The sequence below is a fragment of the Pocillopora damicornis genome, chromosome 12 (genome assembly GCF_964200805.1).
Source record: "Pocillopora damicornis chromosome 12, jaPocDami1.2, whole genome shotgun sequence".
NCBI classification, from domain to species: domain Eukaryota; kingdom Metazoa; phylum Cnidaria; class Anthozoa; order Scleractinia; family Pocilloporidae; genus Pocillopora; species Pocillopora damicornis.
In genome coordinates, this window is record NC_142681.1 from 6024479 (window position 1) to 6038223 (window position 13745).

At 37.3% G+C, this 13745-nt stretch overlaps 1 protein-coding gene across 1 annotated transcript; it reads left to right on the forward strand.

Annotated features, from left to right (window-relative positions):
* Positions 1 to 1061: 1061 nt before the first annotated feature.
* On the forward strand, positions 1062 to 13638 carry LOC113675491 (cell division control protein 45 homolog). The gene is made up of 22 exons (XM_027192085.2): positions 1062 to 1207; positions 1313 to 1372; positions 2662 to 2754; positions 3138 to 3232; positions 3322 to 3436; positions 3800 to 3868; positions 4047 to 4096; positions 4272 to 4320; positions 4732 to 4844; positions 5272 to 5385; positions 5806 to 5937; positions 6630 to 6728; positions 7415 to 7469; positions 7940 to 7990; positions 8089 to 8147; positions 9337 to 9385; positions 9577 to 9666; positions 10047 to 10130; positions 10666 to 10729; positions 11150 to 11201; positions 12538 to 12614; positions 12885 to 13638. The coding sequence occupies exons 1-22, from the start codon at positions 1157 to 1159 to the stop codon at positions 12953 to 12955; spliced, it is 1692 nt and encodes a 563-aa protein (XP_027047886.2). The 5' UTR covers positions 1062 to 1156; the 3' UTR covers positions 12956 to 13638.
* The last annotated feature ends 107 nt before the right edge of the window (positions 13639 to 13745 follow it).

Genomic DNA, 13745 nt, shown 5'->3' on the forward strand with positions numbered 1-13745 from the left:
TTTTATGATCCTATGGGAAACCGCATCAAAGTGTTATGAAAAACAGTTTACTGAAATTGTCATTATAATTCGTCTATACCCTAAAGGAAACTTACACACGGAGCTTCGGCCCTTTAGATTCATTCGGCTATATATGTCAACATCTGCTGAACAGCTTACGTTTTCTTTCAATTGCAAATTTAGGGTAGGAAATGTGGTTTTACCCGACTTATTAAAGGGCTCATTGAAGTGTCATAAACGGCGGTACGTACCCTGCATGTCGGAAGCTTAAGTATAAGTAATCTTAATTTCAGGTTTGGGTTAATTACATTTACTTAGGTTCACTAATGTATTGATGACCATCTCACTTGTTTTCGAAGCACAGTGTTTAATAAAAAAACGAGAACGGTTTCAATGAATAAACTGCATCGAAGAAGGGGTGAAAGGGGTTTTTGCGTGTTGCTTGACCGGTGAAAATACGAAAATAAAACCCCGTGAACTGTGAATATTTTGCTTTTCACGATACGTTGAATTTTTTTATCCGAATTTTCGCGATGCGTTATTTGTACCTTTCGATTTGCGTGAAACGTGCGCTAGACCCACCCCTCCCCCCCTTTTACCCTCCTCATCGAACAAGCATCGTTTGTAAGATGGCACTCATTTTCATGGCATTAAAGAATAATTTGGTTCTATCATGATCAAATGAGTTGATAATGTAAATTGGCAATCGTGAAGAGTTTTTAGAACTGACGTTTTGAGCGTGGCCAATTTATATCATCAGCTCATGATCATGGTTGATAAAACCAAATAATTATCTTGCAAAACACCCACCGATGCAGTCAGGAGGGTAATGAGCTCCTGATGCAGTTTAAAACTTGCCTGGTTGTGTGGAATACCTTGTTATGAGAGAAAAAAAACTAATGATTTAATTTACGACATTTTTTCTATATTTTGTTGAACCTGTTCATCGTTTTTTCAACGCCGCCATTCACCGTATAACACCCGTTACCATTCTGTCAGAAGGCCAAGCGTTTACGGTCAGCGGAGCGAGAGCTGGGACTAAACGAAGTCCGCGCCTTCCCGCCTAAAATTAAAATTCGAACGATCCTTTCATGTTTCCTGTCGCGCAATAAATTTTACGCTCAGATGTTGATTTCTTAGTTATTTTGGAGGGAAAATGTTCGTGGAGAAACCCAAAGAAGAAATATACGATGTCATCATCAACAAAGTAAGTCTCTTAGGTTGCTTTTGCTTTTAGGTTACTTTTTTGAGTTTTTTAAACTCTCGGAACTGCGTGAACAAAATTCAACATGGCTGACAATTATTTTTGCAGCGTGTTTTGGTTCTTGTATCTATTGACTTAGACTCCTTATGTGCTTGCAAGATTCTTCAGGTGAGATATCACAATTTTATATTAGAAAGAAACTAAAAACAGCTAATTCGAATTAGGAGCGCGGCACGATTGCTTCATGAGTGTAAACACGAATCACTTCTTTTCCTCGCTCGGTAATGTTCCTCTTTTTATAGGGATACTGGCAAAGTTGGCTTGCGTTAGTTGAAAGGATTTTTCTCAAAGATTGTCTCAACCATTTCAGAGTGTAATTTTTATTTAAGTACAATTATCTGACCCATTCGATCATCATTATTGCGCTACATGCATGTGTGTACATTTGTATCAATAAACTAACAATAAACTTCGTATGTAATGCACCTGTCAATTGAAACCCCCACCCCCCCCCACCCCGGGGAAGTATGGGGCATTAGCCTTGGAGTAGAAAAAAAGTGTGATAATGCCCCATATATAGGGGCCCTGTTTTCTTTCTAAACCCCAAGTAAAGTGAAAAAATTCCCCCACCCCTGGGACAAACCATGTTAAATAATGTCCCAACCAACCTTCAGACCCTGCTCTGAGTGCTGCATGCCCCACACAGCCACTCTCCCTCTGGCACGTTCTCCTTAGTTAGTCCCGCACAGGAAAAGTGAAACCATTTGATTTTGCAATTTTTCCCGTCGCACCCAATCATGTCCTCTGTCATATTTGGCTTTCCACAGATGCATAAGATGTCATGATCATCTGATGATTCTGCATCTTTAGAATATTTACTTCATCTTTATCGATTTCAAAACTATAATAAATAACTCTTGAGCTCTCAGTTTAATTAGAAAAAAATATAAATCAACACAATACCTTAATGTCGTCCATCTTGAATCCGCCTAAAGCACATGGGTGCGACTCACTCGCCTCAGTCCTCGCTCGTCCACGAATGTCAAAACCTTACTAATCCCCCACCCCACGGGCAAAACTGATGCAACAAAAAACAACAAATCCCCCACCCCCTTGGACACAAAAAAGTGCCAAAACCCGTAGTTACCCCCATCAATGCCCCATACTTCCCCGGGGTGGGGGGGGGGGTGGGGGTTTCAATTGACAGGTGCATAACCAAGCAGTGAAAACGACTTCTGAAATATGAGCGAGGATTCCTCTCTAACCCTATACTTAATTTGGTCCCCCTCCTTTTCCCTTTTTTCTTCCGAATGTTCCTTTTACATATATCGTATTAAAAATCTCTACAATTCCAATTATTAAATAACTCTTGAAATCAATAAATTTTGAAATTTGAAATTTTCTGTCAGTGATGTTACCCAGTTCATTCTTCATTTCTTTTGTTTGTCTTTTGATAGTGGCTGTTTAAATGTGATAATGTGCAGTACACTATCGTCCCTGTTAGTGGAAAAGAGGATCTAGTGAAGGCCTATCATGAACACTCTGAACAGGTAAACAACGAAAAAATACAGCTTTGCTAGTGAATTACCTTTTGATACGAGTGGGAAGTATTTATTTGTTTACTTATTTATTTACTTATTTATTTATTTATTTATTTATCTCCACCACTATGCATAACCTACCTACAGAAAAACATTACATGAAGAAATGAAATTTTTAGTTGACAGGGGAAAAAAGAAATTTCAACTACCACTTCACCTAACATACCTACAGGAAAAACGTAAAATGCAGAAATGAAATTTTAGTCAACAGGAGACAAAATATATTTTGAAACGAACCCCTATTGCAACCACTTGTCTGTAAACTGCCAATTTTTCTAAGTACATAAGTTTTAGATGTTGGATTTGATTGGTTTTTCTTTGAACATTTTCAGTTGAAGCATATATTTTTGATAAACTGTGGTGCAAATTTGAACATTCTGGAGATACTGGAACCAGAGGAAGATGTCATGTTTTACATTGCTGACAGGTAATGAGGAATCCTGTGGTATCTTGAATAAAGAATAAAGAATAAAATCTGACAAATTTTTAATTTCACTTTCTTTCTTATTTTTTAAGTCACAGGCCCATTGATCTGGATAATATTTATAATCAGGACCAGGTTAAGTTACTAATGAAGGAAGGGGAACACCTCACAGTCCCTGACTTTGATGAGATTTATGCTGACTCAGAGGTAAATATTACTTTTACCAATTCTCAGTTAATATATGCACTAAGATTAGTATGGCCTACTAAATTCAAAAGTTTTTTTGATTTGAAATCTTTTAGCCCAAAGATGTAATAAATCTCTTACAAACCTTGCTTTCTTGGTCAATACTGTAAATTGTGGAACCTTATTTTTTGGCTCAGATTTATGCAGGCTTCATGCTTGGGCCAGAAATCTAAGTGGAAAAAACTTACAGTACAAACCTTAAACTTAGCAAGAGGTATATAAGTAATGTTTGAATATCAGATAGTTTGGTTCTTTTCATTTATTTTTCTAACATAGGAAAACTGGTTGTATTTCATGATGTAATTGTCATTGATGATTTTGCAGGATGAATTTGAAGACTCAGATACTGAGGAATCAGAACCCTCCTCAAAAAGAAGAAGAACAGGAGATGAGGTGATTTCTTTGTATGATACTCACTGCTACCAATGGTTTTTAAGACCAAGTTGTGAAAAAGCTGTCGCAGTTGAATGATTGAGGGAAGTTTTTTACACATGGGTGTATTTTTTTCAACATAGGATTTTGGAAGTCACTGACTGCAAAATAACTTCTTGTGCATATTTTTGGCTTTTAGGACTCTCCAGTTTCAAAGCGAATGTCAAAAAGACAATGGCACCAAAACAGGTTATTTCAGCCATCTGATCATGATTATGATTGACTTGATTCCTTCTGTATTTTCCTCTTACTTGCTTCATTAGAAAAATGTGAATTTTTCACTAATGTTGAGGTAAAGGACATAGGCTAAAAAGGTGTCACAGCTCAGAATGTCACTAATTTTAATTATCTTTTACTTCCAAAGACAAGAAATTCTTTATCAGTACTATGCCTATGCTTTCCATGGAAGTTCAGTGAGTAAAGTACATCTTTATGGTTCAGTGAGATGATAATAATATCTTACTATTTAAAGCAAATTCACTTAAAGTGAAAAGGGAAGAGCATTTAGTAATGCTAGTTTCTCTAATAAATGCTAGGCATTAAGACATACTAAGTTAAAAAAAACAAACAAACAAACAAAATCCAGCTTTCTTGTTGGATAAGATTGAAAGTGGTTTTTTCTTGGGCTTTGCCCAGATGGAGAGTGAGCAAAGAGGACATACTGGACCAAGTATGTTGTTGAAACTTCTCCCTCCTTTATGATTTAATTTATCAACAAGTTTATGCAATTATTTTCCTTCAAGTTAATGCTGAATTGTAATCAGCAGAAGTAACATAGCCTTGAAGCAGTAATTTTTTGATGTTGTGTTCTCATTATTTCTCAGGCATCCTTGGTCATGTATGAATTGGCTTGGAAAATGAGTAAAGATAGTAATGACTTGCTATGGTGGGCAGCAATTGGATTGACTCATCAATATCTATATGAAAAAATTGATAGGTATTATGATTAATGCTGTATCATTAATTTGTATATGTCTCTGTTGAACTTCTTGCCGGTGTCTATAAACAATGTTCTTTGCAAGAGTTTTTACTCGACTCACAAGTTTTCAAACACCTAATCACTGAGTATGAAAAAGGAAAACCAAAGCAATACCAGATTTCTTTGTAAACATGTAACTTCTTCCTGTAATATCCATAAATTATCTAGCAAACAGGTAATGAGAATACTCAGACTTATTTGGCAGACATTGTTATCTTGATCTAACACCAACTTCTTGTAAGTAATTCGCAAAGAAATCTGTAACAGCTAGAGGGGAGAGTTAACAATTAGATCACAAGAGTTTGTGAGTTGTTAAACTCACAAACCTTGAAATGTTTAGTTTGATTCTATATTTTGACAATTATTTTTTGTATAATTTCATCAGTGACAAGTACGTAACTGATGCTCAAAATCTCCATGAACATGTGATGAGGCATAACCATGGAACAGATGAAAATGGTTCTTCTGTGAACTGCATGAAGATTGTCTTTGATACTGAGTATCCTTTTCAATGAATGGAATGAATTTAATTTATCCTGTAACTTTTCAAATTAGTTAGTAATGATCTAGCAAGTTAAGTTGGCTTGCTCACAGACAAACATGCTGTTTTAGTCATTCTGTTGCTAGACCTTGTATAAGTAAGCCATTGCTTTTTCCTTGGATCACGCTGTAGAAAAGCTAACTTTCACTGGGAACTTCCCATGTTTATGATATGTCCAGTAATTAGTAATAAAAACTTAGGTGGAGTACATGAAGTAGAGACATACTTGCACAAAACTTCTCAGGAAAAAAATAAGTTACTTGTGTAATAGCATATTTCAGGAAAATGTAAGTTACTCAAAGACATGTAATAGCATGTTTTTCCATTCAGATATCATTAATGTTATTTTTCCATGCAAGCCTTAACATAATAAAATAGACTGCGACTGTCATTATACAGACATTGGTCACTGTTTGACAGCATCTGTAACTCCCGCTATACAGCCTGCAGGTTCAGGGTTTGGACAATGAAAGGAAAAAAGAAACTTAATGAATTTCTTGCTGACATGGGGTAAGATTAGATGGATCATTTTAATATTAAAAATAAGTTACATCTGGCTAATGAGTACAGGCAAGCAGCTTTTAGTTACCTCCAAGGCAGTTTGAGTTTATTTCACAAAAATGGCTAAGGTGGGTGGGAAACTTTTTTGAACTTGAAAAATTAAATCCATGAATGTAGATTTTATGTAGCAGTGGATTTCTTAAAATTGACTTTTTTTCTCATCCACTGTTTTCAGATAAAATTGAGATGTTTGTAGTTTTGGTTTTTGTAGAGTGAGGTAAATTGGACAACAAGTCATCAAGAACAAGAGACTAAATCCAAATGCTTGATGAAAGCTTACTGAAATGCTGAAAACAATTCCAATAATATGATGGCTCATCCCAGAATTGTTTTATAGAGTTTCCAAGTTTGTCAGTGGAACTTAAAATAAGTGCATTGTGCCACAAATATCACTTATCTGAGAATTTCTGCCATTGGGTATTATTTCTTGTATGTGCCTTAAATTTTTAATTTATAAGTTTTTAATACTGAAAAAAATTGTCTTCCTGTTCCTCACCCCTTAAAATAAACCCTCCAAAAATTAAAGGAGATGTCCTTGGATTTGGTGATATCTTACATTGTTGTTTTGTTGCAGATATTAAAAGGGAAATTGATTGTTGTCAACATAATCATTTTCATCTTGTTGATTTTTGTTGTTGCAGAATCCCTCTTGTTCAGAGTAAGCAAAAATTTCACAGCATGGATTTTGACTTGAGGAACAACCTAAAAGGATGGGTTGAAACTTCTGCTGACAAATTTGGGTGAGTTGGCAAATATAATGGCATACTCTGCCACATGTTATAACATATATTGACATCTTCCAATTATGAGGTATTGGCAAACTGGAAGAAATTCATCTAGTTATTGCTGGTTTTGATCGAAAGCAAAGGTCAACTCCTTTTGGGTATTGAGTTCTGCCCTTACGTATGTGTGAAGGGTTTGAAATCTGTATATGCTGTCTTCTCTGTCATCGGGCACTCAAACGTTTAGCTAATTTTGCGTATCGTCAATTCACGCGCATTATAACTGAATTTCCCTTCTCTAAGGCCCAAGGAAGATTGGCCAAAAACCAAAACTGGCTTGCCCCACTTGCGGACAGGATGGCCTGACCCACCAGTTCTCAGAAATGGAAAGTGGCCAATCATTCCCAGCATTCGACAAAACATCTCGTCAAAGCCTCTAATCCCAATATATAACTGTTAAAAATTATTACCAGGAAGTTTTAAATCATACTTTCAGAGATAGATGAGTTAAACTTAAAAGCAATTGGGTCGTTCATCAGAATCTTTGTGTCCAGGAACACTGCCAGTCACCAGACAAGAGCTATGAAACCAAACGTAGATATGCTAGAGGTGTTTTCCTGACTAAGAGCGTAGAAGATTAAAGGATGCGAATGACGAGCTTTGATGATTTTGATGTTGGTGTCTTGTTTTTTATCTTTGTCAAGGCTCGATGAAATGTCGTACGGAACATTCCACGTTCAGTATGGCTTCAAAAATAAGGTAAAGACAAGAATTCCTCTTAGATTAACCAAGGAATGTGATACGACGATAAGAAATACTAGTTGTTTTTTTAAAATAGAAAAACCACCATGGATTGTTTTTTGTTTATCTTTCTGTTTGGTGTGTTGATTTTTTATCCAAAAGTAAATTGTCCTTCTTCGCGAACGTTGGAAATGAGAGAAATCTTAAGGGTTTTTCACAGGAAAAGGGCCGTGGGCATGTGTAACTCTCCTAATAGGTGTCCTAGACCGGCATCTTACTTCAGGGCTCGTGCAGGGATCTAAAATCATGATGTAACTCCACAAAATCATTTCAAGGCTCGGAATGCAGTAGGATTTGAGAATCTTCCTTAGAAAGTGATCACTTGTTCTGAGTCATGTGGGGTCAAATGCACCTCAACGCCCCCCTTTATCACGCCCTTGCCACGTGCCGCTCACCTTAGCGTTCAACTACTTTCCTTGTTTTAACAGCTTTGTGCAAGCGACGTTGTCTATGCCGTTAATGCTCTTTTGGAAGCTCCGGTAAGTTATTATAAAATAACCTCTCTCAACCAGTTCGTTGCTCGCTCGGCCAGGCCATAAATTGTACAAATAAATAGCTGATGGGTCTATTTCCACAGGAAACGGAAGGGATGAGCAAATGGGATCACTTTTTAGAGGCTCTAGATGCTTTGTCCAGGTACGAGAGGAGAATAATTCTTAACACAAAATGCTTTACTCGATTACAAAGGGTTATTTTTAAGTTGAATAAGAATCAAATAAGTAACAGAAATTTGTTATTGATTATTAAAAATTATTAGATTTTTTCACGCATAGCATAGGTGCTTGTAACACATATACTGGCCCTTTCCGCTGCTTAAACCTTAAACCCCAAAGATAGAATCACATCTTATTTCTCCCTACAATTTCACCCCTGAGTCACATATTAAGGTCATGAGAATAAAAGAAATGATCACAAACTAAGGAAGCTCTTGATTATTAAACAAGTTCTCTTTGTCAGTAACTTAGGAAATGTGTAGAGAACAGTTTGGAGAATATGCATACTGATGTTAAGGTGTAGAGGGTTGAGGTTCATATTTCTTGCTGTTAACATATGTTGTAATGAACTCTGATCACTTAGCCACAGCCTTACGACCTGCTTTTAGGAATTCGGCTTCTTTTTTGTACTGCAAGTCTCAGGATTTTTTAGTCTTTAATTCCTTATAAAATCCCTTCGAGATCAAAGTGTGTTAAAAGCAGTTGTAGTTTGCATCCACCGTTTGAGTCTCCTTAACCCTTTAAATCCTAAGAGTGACTAGCATTTAATTTCTCTTTAAAGAAATACTGCTGAATCGTTAATTAAGATCACGAAAATATAGGAAATGATTTTCAAACTATAAAACTTTGATTGTTAAATCAATTCTCCTTGTCATTACCAAAAGGAAAGTATGGGGAAGAGTATGGAGAATGTGGATACTGATGTTTGGGTGTAAAGGGTTAAAGTAGGTTTTGAAACCGACTTTTTCTTCGATATGGTTTTCTCCATTGATTAGCTATTTGAAACGGTCGCACTGTCGTTATCGAATCAACTGTATTTAGGGGTTTACTCTTGACAGACCTGACCTTTACTCTTGACAGACCTTGACCAGACCTTTCGGAGTGCTCTCTAAACTTCCCAAGTGCTTCATATCTCGATGAACGCACAGCTGACATATGAACCAATTGTTTTATAACATTTTCAACCCGATGGAAAATTTTTTCTCGAGGGATATGTTTGCTGACGTCATGAGCGTGCACAATAGGAATATGAAGCACGCTCGCGCAATTGAATTTGATTAGACAAATTTACTAGCTTTGTTATAAAAACGTTTAGTAACTGTTTTTCTTAGATCAAATACTGAGAAACTTCAAGAAGGTATCAAGCTGGGAAAGAAGCAGGTAAGCAATGTTTTTATCGGCAACGTCTCTTGAGAGTGCTCGACGACTTCACGATTTCATTTTGCTCAATATTCAGTTGTTATTATGGAGCGTAAATGTATTTTTTATCTCAAGGTGCTGCACTGGTAACCGGCTGGATAGGAGGAAGCGTGCTTGCTGCAGCTAATCTAAATTTTTTCTATTCTTTGTAGTTGATTGCCGTCGTGGAGCAAGTTAGATCATTGATTGACATGCATCAAGTCATGTGTGCAGGTCATTTCCTCTATTCACATCTTAGAGAGGTATGACATCAGCTGTTACACATGAGGGACCGGTCATTTTTTTTTCGCGAGGGGGGGGGGGGGGGAAATTTTGGTAGTGTCACACTGAAATTTATTAATTTCCCCCCTCCCCAGGCTCTGTATTCTCATAATGATCCCACCTCACTGGCGGTCAATTTTCTATAGTCTCCCTACATACTCTTTTAGCGACGACTGATCCCCCTTCTTACCCCCTGAAACCTCCCCCTCCCCCCTTTAAAAAAAAATTTTGTTCGACCCCTTCTGGCGATGTAAAACTGTACCTCGCAAGCTTGCAGATATTTGTAAAAGGAACTTGCGGTCTACCTAATTTCGCTCATATCATCATAATGAATTAAAATGATTTGCTTTTTTTTTTTAAGGGTGTACCGGACTTGAACTTGTTTGGTAAGCCAGCTGTCTTAGGGGCGTTAGCTCGGTTCATCCTCAACGCTTATGTCGTGATGGTATGTCATTCGACGCACACTACAGTGGGTAGATCCAGGAGTTTTTGATAAGGGGTTCAAGCTTTGATTCAAGAAACACAGAGTTTTTAAAAACTAGAGCCTAAATAAGCCTAAAAATATTGAAAGACAAGTAAATGGACGTATTTCATTTTGATTGTTGAATTGCGATCCTGTCTTTGAAAAAACATCGTTGTCAGGTAACATATTGAAAAACGACCAGGTCTGAGAGTAGCCGTAGCCAATCAGATTGCTACATATGTGATAGAACGCTAGCACAATATGAGACAAAACGCTTGTAGATTTATACCTATTGCCCGTAGAGATCACTTCGGTTTTCCACTTTTGTTTTTATGATCATTGTATTTGATGTACACCGTATCCTAGTCTTTAAGACTATACCAATCCTTTGACGATTGGGTCTCTGTCATAATGAAGCGAATCTACATCCATTCGTGTGCTATTTGTGACATAGTGAGATGATGGCGTCTAAACCTCAGCTGATTTTATTTTTGTTTTCGTCTTTTGTCTTATTAAGTCCAAAAACAAGAAAGCAGCCGCTCTTCCTTTCGTTCTTGCAACGCCCTTGGACTCAGAGAAAGGTAGGGATAGCAGATGTTAACGACTACAAGACTGGGACGAAAGCTCTCTGTGACGAATGTGATTTTACTTTATTTCGCTCTGTGATTGGTGTAGATAACTTGTGCCCTACTCTCGACCAATCAAAAGAACTAAAATTAAAACCAACCGCGACTTGGTCACCCGCGTTTTCCCGCGCTTGAGGCAATTTGCCTGTTTTGACTTTGAGTTTTCATTGGCCGATGATATAGCCAACCTTTGCTCTGATTGGCTCTAAAGATTCTGACAATCACATAAGCCTGTGAGTGTCCATTAGCCTTTGATAGTAATGTCGACTGCAGTAACTTGTGGCCAATCATCTGAACAAATGCTTTCATTTCTAGCATCTCACTTGACAAATAATAGTGTTTCTGATTTTTTTTCAATTTTACTTTTGTTACCAGGGACTTGCTTACTAGTTGGTGTGCCTCCGATTGCTGACGATTCAGGCAAAAAGTAAGTTCCTTAACCTAGTCATGCTACAGCGATTACATGCGCATACTGGAGAACTTAATTAGAGACGTTTTGAGACACGGACGGCCACCGAAAGAAAAATAAAACTAGTTTTATCCTGTAGCGCTTTGACGCCAATCTATTGACTGTAAGGTCGTCGTTTTAGCATTTTATACCAAAATACGCTGACAAAAATGGTGCACTGAGAAGTAGGAATGAGAATTTGAACTTCCAGTTGCCATCTGAGTTTCAAAACGTTTGTGCTTAAGCTCCTTTCTACCTCGTACAAAGCACATACCTGTCTCTACAACAGCCAATTTCCTTTGTTCTCCAGGAAGGCGTTGTTGAAATGGTTGACTGTATTAAGTTTGATAAGAATACATGAAAGTCATATATTTGTACTGCGGAAAATACATTTTAAGCAAATGAAGATCATCGCAGTATATACTCAACTTAAGCAGTTGAGAAATAAGGCCTGAAAAAAATTCAGGCCTGAACGGGAATCGAACCCATGACCTCTGCGATACCGGTGCAGCGCTCTAACCAACTGAGCTATCAAGCCAACTGGGAGCTGGTCAATTGTGAGTTCGTTATATACCCGTAGATGGAGAAGAGTGTGATAAGAATACATGAAAGTCATATATTTGTACTGCGGAAAATACATTTTAAGCAAATGAAGATCATCGCAGTATATACTCAACTTAAGCAGTTGAGAAATAAGGCCTGAAAAAAATTCAGGCCTGAACGGGAATCGAACCCATGACCTCTGCGATACCGGTGCAGCGCTCTAACCAACTGAGCTATCAAGCCAACTGGGAGCTGGTCAATTGTGAGTTCGTTATATACCAGTAGATGGAGAAGAGTGTGATAAGAATACATGAAAGTCATATATTTGTACTGCGGAAAATACATTTTAAGCAAATGAAGATCATCGCAGTATATACTCAACTTAAGCAGTATATACTCAACTTAAGCAGGTCTTTCAGGCCTTATTTCTCAACTGCTTAAGTTGAGTATATACTGCGATGATCTTCATTTGCTTAAAATGTATTTTCCGCAGTACAAATATATGACTTTCATGTATTCTTATCACACTCTTCTCCATCTACGGGTATATAACGAACTCACAATTGACCAGCTCCCAGTTGGCTTGATAGCTCAGTTGGTTAGAGCGCTGCACCGGTATCGCAGAGGTCATGGGTTCGATTCCCGTTCAGGCCTGAATTTTTTTCAGGCCTTATTTCTCAACTGCTTAAGTTGAGTATATACTGCGATGATCTTCATTTGCTTAAAATGTATTAAGTTTATTATGTTCGTCCGTTCACCTTTTTCTTTACAGTTTCTTGGGAAAAGCTTTTGAAATGGCTGCGAGCAAAACAAAGTCTAGGACAATTCACGACCACTTTGACCCAGCAGGTGAGAATGATGTGCTTTGCGGAAAAAAATATGTACCGAATTGAATGAGCATGGACCATTTCTTTGTGGGTTGTCTTTCTTAACATAGAGAGGAGAGTTTTGTGCTAGGAGCTACATATAGATTGATGACTAAATATCATTTTTCTGCTTTTTTTTGTCATTGTTCTTTCAGTTTTTCTTTCTTTTTGTCAAAATGAAGTGTGTTCACTGACTAAGTTCTTGTTCTTTCGTTATACTTTTCAAACAGATATTATTTTCTTCTTGTTCTAGTGATTGAAATGAAGAGTGAAGACCGTGGAAAGTTCTTCGATGCCCTATCAGCTCTACTAATACCAAAATAAAACCAAAGTATCTGTAGTCATAGTCAATCTTTCCCCTTTTTTCTCATGACTTTTTTGTTATTTGTCTGAATTCTTAAGGCTTAGATATTCACTGAGCGAATTCCTGCAGACCTGCTAACTGAAGTGGGTCACTAAAAAGAAAGGAAAGGTTGAAATGACTTAATCCGCCTGGACTCTTAATAATTTAAGATAGAAAAGTCTTAAAACTTACATTAACCTTAAAACTCGATGCTTGTAGATAAAACTAATCAAAGTCTCGTGGCAAGAGGCAGTCTCTGAATTGCGTAAAAGTATGAGAAAATTTTCTGCGGAGTGAAATTTGCTGCCAGACATTGGTCAAATTTTAGTCTGAATTTATCCTCTATTTTTCGATGCCAAAACCAACACGTCTGGAATTGTCTATCTTCAAGAATTTGTTGATGTGCTTGGTTGAATGGTTCCATTCCATTTTATCTTTGCAGCGTGACCAGAATAATCGGTGTTCTGGTCCAGGTTCTCGCGCTAATTCTCCACTCGGCATGTTCATCAAATAGAAAGAATGACTTTGTACACAGCAACAGAAATATCATTTGCGTCCGTCTTTGGTGTAGTGTTAATTTGTATGATTGAATATCCGTGAAATACGCTCGCTTATTCTTTTGCACTGTTAAAGATTTAATTAAACGTTTGGCAACCAACCGAAACAACTAGAATGTTCATAGAGTTTTCTTTTGTTTGTTTGTTTGTCTTTTTGTGTGGAATACTGGTAAAATAAAAAAGCTGCAGGTCACCCTACAGGGGGATGGGCGCT